Genomic DNA, 18,476 nt, shown 5'->3' with positions numbered 1-18,476 from the left:
TTGGGCTTTAGAGCTAATTGCTACAAGATCCCAGCCTCCCCTTCCCCCTTTGCAGTCCAGACACTCAAGGGTTGCGAGAGCATCCCAAAAGCTGTGCCACTAAATGCTCCAGCACTATGTCTGCAAGGCCTCATCATCCCAATACCATTGTTGGGTGCCAACTCAAACAAGAAACAGTGAGCACAGCGCAGATGAGGGAAATGGGCTTCTCCCCATGCGCCGATGGAGACGGAGAGGCACGTGGCACCGGCCCGGCAGCCCCTCCTTACCCGAGAGGCACCGAGCCGGGACAGCAGACTGCTGCAGGTGCAGAAAAGCCACGGAGCTCGAGCCTCCCCACAGATTTCCTATGTTCCTTCCAAAGTCACAATATTTTAATTGATATTTCTTGTGAGAATTCAACAGGTGCAACATAAATCCCATGGATTGTGCTGAATCCCACAAAACCTTGACTTTCATTTTGGAAGGAGATGGGGGGAAGAGGAGTTTTCTTGCTTTTTGGGTTTTTAGCCTTGAGCTACATGAGACAGAAAAAATGCTGTATTTGCTCAAAGTGCTGCCAGATTAAAATAAGCAGCTATTCATCTTATTTCTCTGAAAGGATGGTTAACTCATTGAGAAAAAACTCATTGGCTGTAACAATACATTCAATTATAGGAGAAGTACAGTAGAGACAAAGTTGGCTTTTCCTTATATGTCCTGGAGTGGGGGGCAAAATCTCCCTCATCCGTTTCTGCCCCTTCAGATATACTCAGCAAAGCAGACGGGACAGCAGAGGTGCCAGGAAGAGAACCACTGGATTTATGGATGCACACTAGAAACCTGTTAAAAACAATTAACAGAACCATTTTGCTGTGGTTGTAGTTTCAAGGTGAGGGGTACTAGCAGTAATGAAGGTAGATGTCACAGCATGTGATTTCTTTAGCATTAAGTCTTGATATATCTCCTCTTGGTCTACTTTCTACTTGAGCGATGGCTCAATATCTTCAGGGCTCCACATGGTATGTAGATAAACAATGAGCAGATAAGGAGGCAGATGTTGGAAATAAAGAGACTTCCACTTCTCATTTTTCCAATTATCCGTGTATAATATTCCTTTAAGAAAATTCCTGATAAGGGTTTGGAGGTTTTTATGTTTTTATATAAAAAAAAGTTTTATGAAATGTTAATCCACCCCAAAACTTCAGACCACCTAAGAAGACCATATTTCTACCACTTAGAAAGTGAGCAAGCTGATAAACTGCAAATCTGTGTGTTCTTCTCCACACTCCTGTACCCACTTCTCTGCCCTTTTACCTCATTTGCAGTTTGGTTTGGGTGCCTGGCACAGGTCCTGCACTAATGCCAGGCTAGCCTGATAGTCCCCTATAGGAAGCAACAGAGGTCTACCTGCTGACAGGTGTCTATCAACTGATGGAGGAGATTTGAACCTTTAGGAAAAAAAGCTTTTTTTCTTTTAAAACCAATACTAATGCTCAGCACCACCACAACAGCAACAATAAAAGTGCTGGTAGTAGTAATATAATGCTAACATTGATAATAACAACTTTACTGAGAACATGCTGAAGACCTTTAAATCCTATAATACTTATTTCACTTAGCACAGCGAGATGTGTGATTTTCAAAGCAGAAATAACAAACTAGGTAGAAGATACAATCCCTCCATTCTTTCCATTATGTGTACCAATGGAGAAGAAATGGCGCTTTTTTTTTTTCACAGAAAATCTGGGATTTTTTTCACTAAGGATGAAAAGTTGAAATCTCAAAAATTTTTGTAAATTGAAATCTAAATAACCCAAAACACAAAATATGGATCAACACAAGCAAAACACTGATCTTCCTCCTCCTTGATGCCTTTTGTCTATACCTTAACTTAAAAGCAGACTGAAAAAGATCACAATGAAAAAAATTTTAAAACTTTTAAATATATGCTTAGGTGTTTAAATGCATTATTCTGACTTTCTAAATATTTTTTTCCTGATTTTTAAACAAAAAATGTTGAAAATGGATGTTTTCCAACAGACAGTTCATGTTCACGAACCCAGAAATTTTGACAAAGAGACAGTCTGGGGGAAATTCCTGCTTAATTCTAAGTCACCTTTGCCCTCCTCTAAAAGCCTGAGAAACTCAGCTCTTTCACTGTATGGGTCCCAAAGCGTGTCACCGTGGGAGTCAGCATCATTATCCTCATTTCCCGTAGTGGAAGACCGAGGGACTTGCCCCAGGACGAGCAGCAGACCAGCCACGGAGCCGAAATGAGAGCTTTCCCGTGCTAGTCCCAGCTTGGTACTCTTTGGTCTTTCTTGTGTGACCAAAGAATGGGTCTCCAAACTGGTAGTTTGTGTGTAGCCCTGAGATGTGTTTGATACACCTGATTTTGGAAGAGCCAGTGACAGTAAAGCCCTGCTCTTAGAAGCAGGAGAAAGACCAGCACTTCTCCAGAGGGAATTGCTGTGAGAGGTTCTGCTGAGTGACTGAGGCAATGTAGGGGGGGTCCAAAAAGAGAGTGGGGCCAGGCACATCCCTCCTCATTTCCCCCAGCAAAGCAGATTTATCTACATTTATAAAGAATGCAAAGGTGAGAGAATGCTACCTAAAGTTTAACTAGGGACCAAATGGAAAGTTTAGATAAAAAGTCTTTCAAGGAAAAATAATGAGCAGAATTACAGTAGGAACAGTTGCTGTACGGATAAGGCAAAATATTTGACAAGGAAAACATCTCTGAGAAGAAAGCACAAGGGTAGAGCTATCATAGCCTCTGAAGCCTTTTCCCTCAGACTTCTATTTTATAACATATTTCTAAAACGCAACACCCACAACTGTTTTTCTTCATCTATCAAAGCATAAAATTGCCAGTCCTTTGACCTAACTTAAATGAAGGAAGTAGCAATGTTAGGTTTAATTAAAAACAGCAAATATTTGTACAGCTGTCCCTGGTTTCACAGCACAGAAATAGGTTTAGCATAAAATCTTACAGTTTTAAATCCTCTGGGAACCATATACAAAAACATATAGGATCCTTCTGGCTGACTTGCCAAAGCCAGAAATGCCTTTTTTTGGAGTTATTTCAGGTGGGGCTCATTCAGCCTTCCCGTTTCCAACCCACTGTTTTCCTACTTGAGATTTTGTTTCTTTTTTCCGTGCTCCAAACACGGTACTGTCAGCTTGACAGGTTTGGATGCATTTGATGCATTTTGGGATTGTGAATGATAGTAGTAAAACCGAGAGTAGGCTGAGAAGTTTTGACTTAGCAGCAGCTGTAGCTTTTTGGTGAAAACCCTGACGGCCAGACCCAGCTGGCTGTTTCGAGGGGCCTCTGCCTCTAGGTGTTGGTGTCACTGGGAGGCACCTGGTGCAGGATGCAGAAGCATCAACCAGATCTGTGCCGAGCATCCCCAAAACCAGGAGGGGTTTGGAATGAAAGGTTTCACTCCTGGCCCGTGCTCTCCTTTTAAATTACACATTGAAACACGTTGTAAAATCCTTCAGCACCAAGCTTTATAACACAGCCTCTGGAGGGCTGACTCCACGCACACCCCACCCCCTCAGATGGGCCAGCCTTGGCAAGCCTGCTCCTAGCAGGGACCATGGGAGGATTTACACTGCCTCGTGCAAAAGGCTCAGTGGCCCTGAGCTCTGCACCCACCCGTCCATCCCTCCTGGGGACTTGCAGGTTTCAACCTGCCAAAGCCAGCCCGGGGGGGGGGGGGGGCTGCAGAGGCGGGTGGGATGGGTGGCCACCCACCGCGGGGCCAGAGATAAGAGGGAAGAGGGAGGGAAGGGGCCACACTGGATTTAGAGAGCCGCACCCAGGTCTGGAGTGGGAAGGGAGGTGGGAAGGCTGATGGCCAGTCCAGCTGCTCTGCTTGTGTCTATCAGGCACCAGGCAAAGGCTCTCCGCACCCTCCGGGCTGCTGCAGCCTCCCATCCTCCCGGCAGCTCCCCGCAGCCTTCCCACACCCAAACCTTCAGCACCAGCGGGTCTGGCCCAGCTTGGCACAGCCTGGGAGAGGAGACAGAGGTGTCCAAACCTGGTGGGGCTCAGGAGCTGAAGGAAGAGAGAAAAGCCCCAGGGAAATGCCCTGAGGAAGGAGAAGAGAGTGGAGACCTATCTCCTCTCAGCCCACATGAGCCCAGGCCAGAGAGGCTGGCCCAGCCAGGGCTGGCAAGGCATGAGACGCTTCGAGAGATGGCTCTGCGCAGCAAGATGTCCCGACTAGTAGAAGCGACTTTCCAGCTTGTACAAGTAGAACAGACTCTCTTGCTTCCTCTCCTACAGCAGCATCCTCTTCCTCTCCACACAAAAGTAAGTGAGAGACAGAAGTGCACTTATCTCGGGCTTTTGGCAGAAGGGCAGTGGACTGCACCCGTAACTGCACATGCTGGGTCTTGCCATGTGGACTGGAAGAGTTTCATTTACGTTAATTTTCAGTTAAGTAATTTAAGCCTACAGCCTGCAAAACAGAAAGCTACTGACAGTTTAGTGTAGTTGCATCACAGGGGTTCAGGGGATAAAAACACTTTTTGGCAGACTGAAGGCTTACTGACATGCTGAGTAGCCTGGAAAGATTATTTAGAGCTTTCTCAGAATCCAGCTTTATATGTCTAAATATATATATATAAATGCACATAAACTGTAAAGCTATTCTCCAGTTCTAAAAGAGCCAAAAACCAACACAAGATGCAGAGATGACCAGTAACCTGCAGGTGAAATGTGACTCACCCACAGAGCCCACAGCTGTTCTAGATTGACACGCTATATATCCAGTGTATGAGGCCCAAAGAACCTATACCTGTAAAAATCCTAAATTTTCCGATAAATGCAATGGTTATGCATATTACCGCAAGAAGTGTAAGAAAAAGCCTAGGCATGGGCTTGCAATTCATGGGTTTATTTGTTGGAGTCCAATATATCTCCTAAGTCTTGTTCCAAGTCAGTTTACTTTGGCATTGGTCAAAAGGTATTTACCTTATGATTAGTCTTGGGTGTACCACACAGAACAAGATGGCAGTTATTATCCAATTTTTAGTGCCAAAGGTGCATGCCACAGAAACCCCATTAGCGGTAGACACCAACTGCGGGGCCAGCTGAGCTAAAACTAGAATCTGCTCTTTTACTTTTATGCCAACCTTCCCAGCACAGACCAGCACAATGTGAGAAGCTGGGGGATACTGAAGCAGCAAAGGTGTAACCACTTAAAGTCTCATCTGGTGGATAAATATTTGTGAATAAAATTTTGCTATGACTTCTGGTTTCTCAGTATCTTGGTGATGAATTTGAGATATTGCAAAATACTGTTTTCACGTGTGCTAGAATCAATGTACTGAGTCCAGCTGGCTTTGTGATTGTTCACAATTTGATAAAAATCAAATGCAAGCTATCTCAGATCAAGGCACAGCTCACTCATAAACTCAGTCACCAAGAATCAGAAGCAACCTTTGAACATTTGGGTCCAAATATTTTCAGTCTCCAGAAATATCCGAGAGTCCATTAGGAATAGATATACCTAGAGATGGAAGGAGCGCCATTGGAAGCTATGCATGATGTAAAAAGAGTTTGTTAAAAGTCAGATGAAATTATTAGACATTTTTCTTCAAAGATAAGAGTACAGTGACAGTTTGGACTTTTGCAATATCAGTTTTCCAGTAAGACTTCTTCATTGCTCTTAATTTAGAATAAATAAGGCTAATGACATTTGGGCTTTGTACAAATAAATGCTAGCTTGATGAAATACAGCCACCTCAACAAAGGTTTTATTTTTTTCCTTTTCTTTCCCAGAACTACTTTAATATCTACTCGTATGAAAGCATGTGTTTAGAATACTGTTTACTTTGGATTCTGACTTTCCTATTCTACTTGAAGCTAAGTTAAGTCCTTTTTTCACTGAAAACCCATTATCATGACCTGGTGAGCTCTGGGTCTTTCCCCCCCTTCCCTTCTACAATGCAGTTACATAAATTCTGCACTAGGTTTCCTCAGACCCTGCATCACGGATAACTGTCACCTTTAATTGCGAGCAGTTTCACTGCTGCAGATTTGATTTTGAAGTAAATTGGATTCCAAGGGATCCATTAATATTATAACCTGTTCATAAATTCAGATGAACAACCCCTTAAAAATAAGCTCCCTTCAAAATGGCAGCCCTTGGTAGCATGTCCTTCCACTCACTGTTTTTGAAGGAAAGCTCTGGGTTTATGTCTCACAGCTACTTATTCATGCTAGTAGTCAGTATTTGATACTTCTCATTTATTGCTACAGTTACGTCTCATTCATTTCCTTCTTGACGATCCTGACCTGCCTGTTTTCCATTTTGTTTTGGGGTTGTTCCTTGTTTTCTTTTTATTGGTTTATGGTATCAGTATTGGTTTATCAGCTGAACTGATTCAAAAAATCACTCTATAAAATGGTCCCAAAACAGATAGGCATAGGCTTGAAGGAAAAATAGATTCAAGAAATGGGAAAGACAACTCTGAAATTGCCTGTCCTGTGAAGGTACTGGGAACAACGCTTTCTTCTGCGCCCCAGTGCCCATTAAACAGTGCTGGTCCTCAGCAATTAAAAGGTTGGTTTTCTGATTTCTGATGAGAAGCACCACCCTCACAAGAATTTGGAGGGGACCCTTTGCTGGCGACAGCAAGCGCATTGTTACTGATTTTGCCTGCAGTACGACTGCAATGAGAGTGCTTAGCAGAAGGGTCTGCATGAAGATGGGGAAGGGCAAGGGGCCTCTTTCCTCCCATCCTGGGATCCAGGTGACTGCATCACCCCGCTGCCTAACCAGTTATTTACTGGCATTGCACCCCCAAGCAATCTCCTCGTTCCTTCTGCCTCCACAAAGACGCCCTGTAATAATGTCCATGCTTTCTCTCTCCCGTAATTACACACTGCCAAGGTGAACAGAACGGCCTTTTTTTTTTAACAGAGATTCTGTATTTTAAGCAGCAATGTGAGTGCATTTGAATAGGAAAAATACAAGGTATAAAAGCTTCCCAAAATAGCAGTGTGTGGCTTGCCCTGGCTGTGCTCAGGTGCAGCTATGCATTACTCCAGCTTTTTGATAACATCCTGTCTCCTGCGCTGAAGTTACCGAGGGGTCACGAGGACAGTACTAAATCAGAAATGTGTAGTGGATTGAACTGGGCCAATCTCAACGGCAGCCAGCGGGGAATGGAATATAAATCATGCTGAGAAGTTAAAATAGCCATCCCATTTGCAAAACAGTCATGGTATTTTCTTTAAGGGGGAAAAGAAAATAGTGCCCTTAAAAGGTGCCAGATTGGCAGGGCGGGATAATAAAAAAAACTTCTGACCATGCAAGTTTCTCCTGCCCCTTTGCTATGCTGCTGCTCTCCCTGGTTTGGAGGAAGAAGGACGGGGTGGCAGGCTTGGCACTCCTAGCCAAAAGGAGCACATCAGCAGACCTGCACATCCACCTGTAGTCCCCCTGCCCTGGTTCTTCCATCAGAGTGAAACAATGCAGTTGCTGTGAACAGGGAGCTTTGGCTGGAACTTGGGAAACAAAGGATAGTTTATGACCTTTGGAAGAAGGGGCAGGCTGCTCAGGAGGACTACAAGAATGTTGTGAGGTTATACAGGGAGAAAATGAGAAGGGCCAAAGCTAAAGCTGAACTTAATCTGGCTACTTCTGTAAAAGACAATAAAAAAATATTACTATAAATGTATTAGCAACAAAAGGAGGGTTAAGGAGACTCTCCATCCTTTATTGGATGCAGGGGGGACAAACGATGAGGAAAAGGCTGAGGTACTTAATTCCATCTTTGCCTCAGTCTTTAACAGTAAGACCATTTTTCTCTGGATACCCAGCCCTCTGAGCTGGAAGACAGGGATGGGGAGCAAAATGAAGTCCCCATAATCCAAGGGGAAATGGTTAGTGACCTGCTACACCACTTAGGCACACACAGGTCTATGGGGCTGGATGGGATCCACCCAAGAGTACTGAGGCAGCTGGCAGAAGTGCTCACCAAGCCACTTCCATCATTTATCAGCACTCCTGGCTAACTGGGGAGGTCCCAGTTGACTGGAGGTGAGCAAATGTGATGCCCATCTACAAGAAGGGCCAAAAGGAGGTTCTGGGGAACTACAGGCCTGTCAGTCTGACCCTGGGGCCAGGGGAGGTTATGGAGCAGTTCATCTTGAGTGCCATCACAGAGCGCATACAGGACAACCAGGTGATCAGACCCAGTCAGCATGGGTTTATGAAAGGCAGGTTCTGCTTGACTAACCTGATCTCCTTCTATGACAAGGTGACTTGCTTAGTAGATGAGGGAAAGGCTGTAAATATTGTCTACCTAGACTTTAGTAAAGCTTTTGACACCATTTCCTACAGCATTTTCCTTGAGAAACTGGCTGCTCATGGCTTGGACAGGCATAGTCTTTGCTGGGTTCAAAACTGGCTGGGTGGCTGGGCCCAGATTGTTTTGGTGAACGGAGTTAAATCCATTTGGTGGCTGGTCACAAGTGGTGTTCCCCAGGGCTCAGTGCTGGGGCCAGTTCTGTTTAATATCTTTATCAATGATCTGGACAAGGGGATCAAGTGCACCCTCAATAAGTTTGCAGACGACACCAAGTTGGGTGGCAGTGTTCATCTGCTTGAGTGTGGGAAGGGTCTGCAGAGGGATCTGGATAGGCTGGTTCAATGGGCCAAGACCAATTGTATGAGGTTTAACAAGGTCAAGAGCAGGGTCCTGCACTTGGGTCACAACAACCCATGAAATGCTACAGGCTTGGAGAGAGTGGCTGGAGAGCTGCCTGATGGAAGAGAACCTGGGGGTGTTGGTTGACAGATGGCTGAATATAAGCCAGCAGTGTGCCCAGGTGGCCAAGAAGGCCAACAGCATCCTGGCTTGTGTCAGGAATAGTGTGGCTAGCAGGACTAGCAAAGTGATTGTAACCCTGTGCTCGTCATTGGTGAGGCCACACCTCGAATACTGTGTTCAGTTTTGGACCCCTCAGTACAAGAAGGACATTGAGGTGCTGGAGCGTGTCCAGAGAAGGGCAATGAAGCTGGTGAAGGGTCTAGAGAACAAGTCTTCTGAGGAACAGCTGAGGGAGCTGGGGTTGCTTAGCCTGGAGAAGAGGAGGCTGAGGGGAGACCTCCTTGCTCTCTACAACTACCTGAAAGGAGGTTGTAGTGAGGTGAGTGTTGGTCTCTTCTCCCTAGTAACAAGTGATAGGACGAGAGAAAATGGCCTCAAGCTGTGCCAGGGGAGATTTAGATTGGATATTAGGAAAAACCTCTTCACCAAAAGGGTTGTCAAGCAATGGAACAGGCTGCCCAGGAAAGTGGTTGAGTCACCATCCCTTCAGGTATGTAGTTATGTAGATGTGGTGCTTAAGGACATGGTTTAGTGGTGGACTTTAGTGCTATGTTAATGGTTGGACTTGATGATCTCAAATGTCTTTTCCAACCTAAATGATTCTATGATTCTATTCTAAATCAGCCCAGTAGCACTTAATTTGTACCTAGAGTGAGTCACATCACCAGGACTCAAGTGATGGCATGAAGGGAGCCCTGCCAGGCTTCCTGCAGGCAGGCAGGGGTAATGGTGCATTGCCCCTGCTAAGCCTGCCTGCAGTGGTGCCAGCCACAAACTTTGTTTTCCTGCTATATTGAGACCCATCCCTGGGGAACCACAAGTTCATTGCAGGCCAAACAACAGCACAGCATCAGACATTGCTGACTTTGGCCATAGATGAACCAAAGACCTGGAGATGTCTTGTTCCTCAGGAGAAGAGCAGCAAGACCTGGTGTAGCCAGGCATCTCTGCTGGCTGCTCAGCACAACAAAAGCCCAGAGCTCTTCACCCAGGGGATTTGTACATTTTGGGAGAGGAATATAGAATGGGTGGCAGTTGCTAGATGACATTTCTAATGGCAGTTAATAAGCTTGTTTTCTGGTTGCTGTTTTCCTGACACAAATCAGAGATAGGTTCTCAGTACCAAAGTGTCTCGTTCTTCCTTATGCAAGAGAGCTGAAGACTGATTCATAAATAATGGCTTAGGGGTGACGGAAATGAGATAAATTGCTTTCATTAGAATTCGCATAAAACAGCAGCAGAGTCCCTGCTTGCCACCACAGATTGAACAAATGTGCCAGCATGCACGTTTTTCATTTTGCAGCCACTGATATTATGAAGCTGTTTCTGGACCTAACAGCTTTGAATGTTCATTTTTTAAAGTAATTAATATGAAGAGTGATCCTGGAAAAAATTGCCTCACCCTCCATAAAGTTATTTGCAAGCAGTAGGCATCAATACTCGTTTGTGTGGATATTTTTTTAAACACTGACAAGTGGACAATTTGAAGTTCTTCAAGTGAGGAATTGCTTCCAAGATCTTTCTGGAAGTTCAGAGGAAATGCACCTGCACCTGCTGTGTTAGAAAGAGGCTTTGCAGCAGCAAACTGCAGAATAAGCTACACTAGGGGCTTGGGCGATTTTTTTTTTCTACAGGAGTAGTAACTTTACAAGACAGTATTAGCAACTCCACCATTCTTGGTGGTATATGTCTTAGGAGATATCCTCAAAACACAACTGTTGTGGAAAACAGCAGGTGGGAGATGGTTACAGACTTGAGGTTGCACTTATCTGCCTCATGGAGACTTCCCAAAGACCAAGCTGCTCAAGACGTGTTCTCTTTAGGGTCATTAGAGAAAGAGGCACTCCAGATTCAGTTCATCCTATAACAGCCATCTAAAATAGGTCAGATAGATAAACTGTTCCTATTGTTCCCCATTGACTACAGGCAGAGCCTCTGGGGAAAAGCTCTGGCTTAGACTTTCATGCACCCAAAGAATGCCACAGGAATCACTTTCTAAAATGACCTTTTTATTCCTCCAGAAGTTGAACTATCCTGAGAATTTATACTGGAAAAATATAAAATAGGTCAGTGGGGGTGGAGGCGCTGAGTTACCAGGAATGGATGTTAGGAGCTCTGGCAGTCCTGCCCCAACTCCCAGATTTTGGCCTGCCAGTCATGGAGAGCATCCAGGACCTGGACCAGGGCACCACCACTGCCACTCTGCCTTCAGTGGAAATTTTTTCTACCAGGGCACATGGAGATTAAGAAAAAATATTGAGGGTTGGCAGTGGGCCGGGGTCTAAAATTTGAGCATGCTGAAGGAAAAAGCAGCTGTCTGTAAGACCCAGCTGTAGGAATCTGTTTGATGGGTCAGGTTGGCATGTCTGAGTAAAATAAAAGATGGAAGAAAGCAGTTTGTACCTCCTCTAAGTAAGCCTTTATAAAGGTGGCCTCTTCATAAATGCAAAGGAACTTGGTGGGTAGTATCAATTTTATGTTGAGGTTCAAAAATAAAAGCTGGGCCATCAGAAACATACTGAAACTTCAGCCTACCACTGAGTGACAACTGCATGAAACAGACCCAGAGCAGTGGAAAATTTTAAGCCGTAAATTAGAGAGACTTAAAACTAGTAGGCTATGCTGGTTTTATTCTGAGGAAGGTTCTTTATTAACTCATCTGTCTAAATGTATGGATCTTGATGAATGAAAGCTGTAGGGAGGATCTGCTCCTGTCCTGAAATTTAAAACACTTAAAATCAAATCACTGCAAATATTCCTGTTACCTTCTCTTAAATGGCAAAGTACCGCAAGAGCTGTTGCTGTCTATCAGTTCAGCTCACAAGGGACCTATTTTCTGAGGTTAAAACGGAAAGAATTTTTAGTCTGAAACTTTTTCTTTTCCTTCAGGTAGTTACTGCCCACTTTTAATGAAAGGAGAGAGATAAGTCAAGGTTTTATTCTCTGTCGTGTGTCCTAAAGCTCCCATGTGCTGGACACCTGCAAAAGCTAGCAAAGCTAGCTTGTTTACTTAGTGCAATTTATTTGACCTTTTAATATATTTGAGTAAGGATTTTATATCTAAGGCAACTTTACAGAACAGATTTGAAAGGTAACCTTCAAAAGAAACATCAAAATCTTTCTGAAAAAGGAAACTTTGGAAATATATGTGAAAAAGTCTGCTTTTCAACTAACCCCCTGACTCAGGACTCCCTGGCTTTTCGGCACAGGAGCGTACCAGAGCAATGAGTTCACCTTGCCCACAGCAGACCCACAACTGCTATTGTACAATACCTAAGGGCCCAAGAATGGTGTTGGATGGCTAGTATAGGTATTTCCATAACAAATGCCTTTTATTTGCTGGCTGGGGCAATCATTCAGCACTGGTTTTGATGTTGACCCACATTTTAATCCTTCAACTGCAAATCCTTTTTGCTGTTACCATTATGAATCTGGGATTGTCTAGGTGAAATGGAGTTTTTAAAACTGGTTTCTTTGTTGTTTTTAACAACAAAGGTAAAACCCACAATAAGTCTGAACCTTCATGCTTTTAATAATACATTAAAACTCAGTTCCCTCTCAGCTAAAAGCACAGGTTGCTACTAGCTAAATGGGTAAATACATCAAGTGAAGGAAGTAAGAGGTGCCAAAATCTGGTGCGTACCACATGCTACAAGAGAAGGTTCCCCCATCACCTGCAGCTTGTCTTGGAGCGTTCATTGTGCCAGAGACCTTGTGAAGGCACGGGCTGTGACTGGGATCACATTTGCACATAGATGCTGATCCTGCTGTCAGGAGATGTCTTGTCCTCTTCACCTCCAGCATTCCCAGCACTGAGGTGCCTCTCCCTTTGTGCTGACACAGCCCTTTCCTAGAGCAAACCAGGCTGGGGAGTCATTGCAAGTTAAAGCTCTTAAAGCCCTAAAAGAGGGGTAGGAGCAGATGGGGGTGCAGGTGAATGTTTTCTTTTAGTAATTTTGTAGATGTGCATAGTAGAGGTGTACCCCCCTTACAGTGCTCACAAACCTATGCTGGCACAGCTCAATGGCAGGCCATAGGCAAGGTCCTACAGCCAGCAACACTACAGGTCCTTAGGGGAAAACTGGCTCCACTTACCTTTTTTCTAAACACAACAGGCAGGGTTTACATAAGCTGCAACATATGACATTGGTTTGACTGGATTATGGAATGCATTTGCCCCATGCAGAGCATTTCCCCAGCACAGGCAGGTGTTAGAGCAGCACTTTGCATGCTGCAGGCCACGCCACATCAGAGGGACTGGGAAGTCTTCATTATTTGTTATGGTGTGCAAGCAGCAGATCTGTCAAGGTCATCTGCCTCACTGGTGATCTGAGTCACGTCACAGGTGAGGGACACTGTATGGAAGTGATGCTTCAGAGAGGATCGCTGTCACAAAGTTCCCTTGGGAGCCATTGGGAGCTTTCCAGAGACATCTGGATATAACACTTCCCTAAAGGCCTACTCTTGCCTGTCAGGGTAGGGGGAGTTGAATTGCTCGAGGACAGCTACAGGAGGTCTGTCTGGTAGAAACAGAATTTAAAAAAAAAAAAATAAAATTGCTGATGCCTGGGAAGAAAGTGCCCTTTAAAAATGAGTAGGTGAAACTGCTACCCAAGGCTTCCTGCCAAGACAGCTTGCAGAGTATTTAATGGTTACACTACATGTATCTCAAAACTGAAGACGTTTCACACTAAATCACAGATGAACATTCGTGATTAGGAAGTTTCTGCTTAGAAAATCATGCCTAGGAAACTTGGGGAGCATTATTTTTCACTTACTTCTTTTTGCTTTTGCTTTTAGGATAGCATTGAGTTTAGAAACATCTGTAGTCACATGGCTTTACAGAAAGAGGGACAAAAATTTGAGAGAGACTTACATGAAGCCCACCAGTGTTTGAAGACGATCATTGAGAAACTAATTTGTTCATTGGCAGTTTTCCCCTCCGATTCTTACATTCCAGTCCGATCTGCTCTGAGACAAGTCCTGCAAAATCTCCTGGCAATGTGAAACAGCAGGCTACCTGGCTAAGGAACGAGCAGAGCCTATGAGCTGTAATGGTCCTATAAAAATAACAGATAACTTGAAAGGTGGATCCTGGAGATTTTACTCTAGCAAGAGTTCCTGCTGACTTTAGATCAGTGAAGACTTCCCAGTGGAGATGGTGTTCCTGCAAAGTACTGAATAGCCTTCTCATATCAAACTCATACCAAAGTCATGTTAATGAAAGCTGGGAACATCTCCAGAAGTTGCTCTGGAGGAACAGGAACTCAAATATTAAGGTCTCAAAATGAATACAGAAAGATGGAGGCTGAGAAGACAACCATCAGAAATCTCTCTATTTTCATCACAGCTCAGGAAAATGTGTTTTCAAGTAATTCTTTATGGAATGGACACTTGAGAGAAACCGAGAAGATATAGTGCTTAAATATGGACTCTTTCATAAGAAGGTATACATCCTGATCGCGTTGCAAATAAAGACAGCCTGCTGAATCTTTACTGCATTTTACCATATTATGCCAACATACCAATAAGGTGAAGGTGCAGTATCTTCCATTGAGAAAAGGAAAAAAAGAAGAAAAATATGTGGGACCAATCACTTTAAAGCAATAAAAGGTCTTGGTAGATGATCCAGTGGAGGTGAATGGAAAGCAAAGCAAAAGAGGCATTAACACGGTAAAGCAAAGGTATTTATAAACTGAGGTGAAACATTTGTGAAGATTGCTTTGCAGAGCCCCTGTGACTGTGCAGCAGACAGCATAAAACTCTGCTGTCCTACTGCCAAATCAGGAGGGTTTATGAAGTCACTTACTTCTGTCAAACAGCTGCAGCTGTAATGCTGAGAAGAGGCATTCCCCCCTTTTCTGCAATAAGATTTAATGTCTGTGTGATTGCTGAGCAGGAATAACGGCTTGTAAAACTTTTTTTTTTTTTCAAAGGGATAAATTAAGCTCCTTTTAACTGTGATTTGGGTAGTAGGTGAGGGAATTTTGTAGACTATGAGATAGAAAAGTATCTCTTTCCATTGGCTGGAGGAGTGAATTTCCACATGTGATATTTTTTTCTTTTTTTTTTTTTTTTTTTTTTAATGTGTGATCATGAACATCATCAGCTGAATACTTTCCGAGTGTGGTTCCATACTCTGATTGATTTGCCATATTTTATGTTCACACTTTAAATGTTACGCTGGTGTCATTCTCACAGCTATAATTAAGGCTACCTCAAAACACTTATTCACTGGATCTTAGTGTGAATGCAGACAACTGCCCTGGATTGAAATTTTGCATGGGATGTCTCAGCGTAGAAGTAATTTAGAAATGGGAAGAGAAAACATGAAGGTCAGGCCAGCACCAGGTATCTCCTCCTTTTTTTTTTCTTTCAAGTGTGACTCCGTCCCTCAAGGGAGGAGGGAAAAGGGCTCCACTGGGAGCAGAACGTGGTGGTATTTGCTGAAATGTTGTGATCTCCAGGGCAACGCTGAGCATAATGGCAGGCAGCAAACAAACAGAGGGGGTGCGCACAAAGGTGTTATACATATCCCTACACAGGTATTAGTGAGTGTGTATTGACTGTCCTGGCACCACCCTTCATAGTGAAGGGACAGAGGCCTGAAGGACTCCTGTGAAATCTTTTGGCCATTTTTCTAATGTTATCCCCTCAGAGGAGAGATACATGGGCAGCAGAAAGGCCAGGGGAGGAAAATGGGGTGAAGGCAGCCGCAGCTGCAGCCCTGAGGTCCCCCTGCTTTGCAGAGCACGAAGTGCTGACATTGCCCCCTGACCTTCGTGTGCCAGCCACCCGCCAGAGCCCAGACCCCTCTCGCTCTGGCTGTGAGGGGCTGTTTCTTTATTTCCCACCATTGAGGCAGGTCACTCCCTGGCTTTCTCCAGTCATTTCTGTTAGTTCACTCAATCTGCTGTCACACACAAACACCCTATTACAGGGTCTGTGTTCCAGTTTCTTCAGCGGGGCATTAGTCCTGAGCACAAAGGGTTTTATCTCCAGTTTCATTAAAAAGTCATTTAAAAGAAAAGCTTCCCCAAGCTCTCTACCCCTCACTTGTATCCAGGTCAGTGTGCTGGAAGCCTGGTCTGAAGATCAACAGCAAGATCCTGTTGACTTCACCAGGGACAGAATCTGAGCTATGCTCTCCAGGTCAAAGCTCACTTCATCAGCGCTGCTAACAGGGTTGGCAATGGGAAGGCTCTGAAACAAAACAAAACAAAACAAAACAAACAGGCTGATTTCAACTCTCTCTGCTCAGTCACATACATGTGCACACAAAATTAATGACCAAGTACAGAGGAACGAAAACATTTGGCAGGTAATTTTCTCTTCAAGTTTCTATGAAACTAGCAAGTGCTACAGATTAAAAGTACATTACATCTAAAAAAACACTCCAGCCACAGTTCCTTCCACCAAATTGGGCAGGTTTCCTTCTAGATGGCTGTAGGCTTGCAGAGATCCTTAGCAGGTACAAAACACAAAATCTGGAGACTTAGGGGAAATTTACGCCTTCTGAGTATGACTCTCCTTGTTTTTTTACAAGAATTAGTGTTTATGCTGAAAATTTCCAGAACTCTTTCTTTCCCAAACATTCTTACATAAAATGAATATTTTAATTCAAGATCATTTAAAAAGAAAACATTGTTAAATTCTTTGAAATTCTGGATAGAAATTTAAGAATCCCTTGGGAAACTTCACCTTGCATCTGACTATACAGCACAGGTTTTCAATTCCTCTCCTTGTCCTCGAGATGACGGTGCAACAGAATGGGAGGGCAATGGGTTTTCAGGCCCTGGGTCTGCAAACACTTTTGCTATGGTTTCATGACTCAAAGTGCTCACATTACTGTGGTTTAATAAGTTACCGCCCATCAGCTGAGCTGTGGCAACTGCCTGTGCACATACAATTAGCTCACCCTAATTGCAAAATGTGCAACTCACCCCCTTTCAGGAGATCAGTGCAGCTGCACATTTATATCAAGTTACCCCTTGGCATGTTTGAGGCTCAAGGCCCCGTTTCATCATACCTTAATCGAGATGAAGCGTGGTAGAAGATGTGAGCAACCCACATACCCCGGGGAGGGGATTCACAGCTTGCCTGGCCTCGTGGCCCCAGCAGGCTGGCAGACCCCTGCCATGGCAAGCACCCCTCGAGCCGGGGTGCGAGCTGCTCTCTGCAGTGTGTTGTGTTTGCTATGCAACAGGCAAAAATCAGAGCATCAGAGAGAATAGCCTGAAATGCGCCTTACTGCCTCCAACATGGGAAGTAAGGATGGTGCAAGGGAACCTGCTGCCCAGGAGTAGCTGCCCTCGCTCAATGGTGGCTATGTCACCAGCTCGTGCATCACACACACAATGCTGTCGCACCTAAAAAAGACAACCTTTTTCTATGCTAAGATACTCCTCTCTGGGTTCAGATGGAGAACGAACACCGTTTGCACCTCTGTGATTTCATATGCCCACCCCAACATCCTGCTCCAGAGCATCTGTGTTTCAGCTCTCTGCGTATGCGTCTTCTCTTTTCTGTTGTGATTTCCAAATAGCACCACCCAATTTAGCACCACTGCTGTGCATATGATCCACAAAATCAGCCTGTCCGTCTGGGTTATGTATTTACATCACTTGCTACCAGGCATTTGAGGAAACATGTTCCTCCTCCTTACCAGTCCTTTTGGGCTTTGATGACTCAAATCCTTACTCACGTGAGCAGCCCTTGCTTGAACATGTACTCTGTTGTTCCAACTGGGTCTTCCTACAGTAGCGTCTAAAGGATCAGGATGTTTTCCACCAGCATTCCAGGTTTCAAGCACAGGATACACTTGCAACATCAGGAAATCAGTGAATAAGAAGCTGAACTAGCAAAGAAACCCTGAGCAGGAATGCATCAACGATTCCATCAGATAAAAGTATTTTCTCATTATACTCACCACGTGGGGCTCAGGTTAACAAATGGGGCGAAGTAGTCCAGGAAAATAGAAAATTTATATAGTAACACAGTAAAAATGTACACACACCCTTTTTGTTGCATGTGTAGAACTACTTGAATTTTATTTCCAAAACCTAAATAATGATGAAATTTCAAGACTGAAAAAATAAATTAGGAAAAAAGTTAATGATTTTTCAGTAAATATTTTTTTCCTAAATTGATGTCATGCTAACTGCCCTGCATTTTATTTTAGCTACTTGGCATAGTGTGAAATTTAAATCAGAAAAGAAGTCTGGAAGATTTTTTTTCCAGAAGGTGTTAGTTTTCACTCTGACCAGTCCTATCATCTGGGTAACCTTTTTATATCCCTGTAATAAATTTCATCTGTCATTCACCTTTGAGCAGTGCACCTGTGCTCGTGAATCCCTATTCTGGGACTGCTTTAGCCTTCCAAATTGCTGACCAGCTTCAAACAAGCACAGCTGCTTGTTTGCCAAACATGAAAGCATGTTTCTTCCACAGCCGACTCCAAATACTTGGTCTTAGAGCAATTCCAGGCTAAATGTGCAATATTTGATGGACCACCACAGCTAGAAATTGAGTATTTGCAACAATTTTTAGCTGAATATCCCATTGCTTGGAAGTGACTGTCACTTTGAGTCTATCCAGACAATTCAGACATTGCTAAATTTGTTTTTAGTTACGTGCAA

General features: G+C 44.0%; 1 protein-coding gene across 1 annotated transcript; it reads left to right on the top strand.

Moving 5' to 3' along the window:
* Positions 1–3,844: 3,844 nt before the first annotated feature.
* Positions 3,845–13,845, top strand: DLEU7 (deleted in lymphocytic leukemia 7). The gene is made up of 2 exons (XM_064448321.1): positions 3,845–4,306; positions 13,639–13,845. Exons 1-2 carry the CDS (start codon positions 3,845–3,847, stop codon positions 13,843–13,845), a joined length of 669 nt encoding a protein of 222 aa, XP_064304391.1.
* The last annotated feature ends 4,631 nt before the right edge of the window (positions 13,846–18,476 follow it).

This window comes from Phalacrocorax carbo, chromosome 1 (assembly GCF_963921805.1).
Source record: "Phalacrocorax carbo chromosome 1, bPhaCar2.1, whole genome shotgun sequence".
NCBI classification, from domain to species: domain Eukaryota; kingdom Metazoa; phylum Chordata; class Aves; order Suliformes; family Phalacrocoracidae; genus Phalacrocorax; species Phalacrocorax carbo.
The sequence above is the reverse complement of the archived record's forward strand: the minus strand, read 5'-3'. Positions and strand labels throughout refer to the sequence as shown.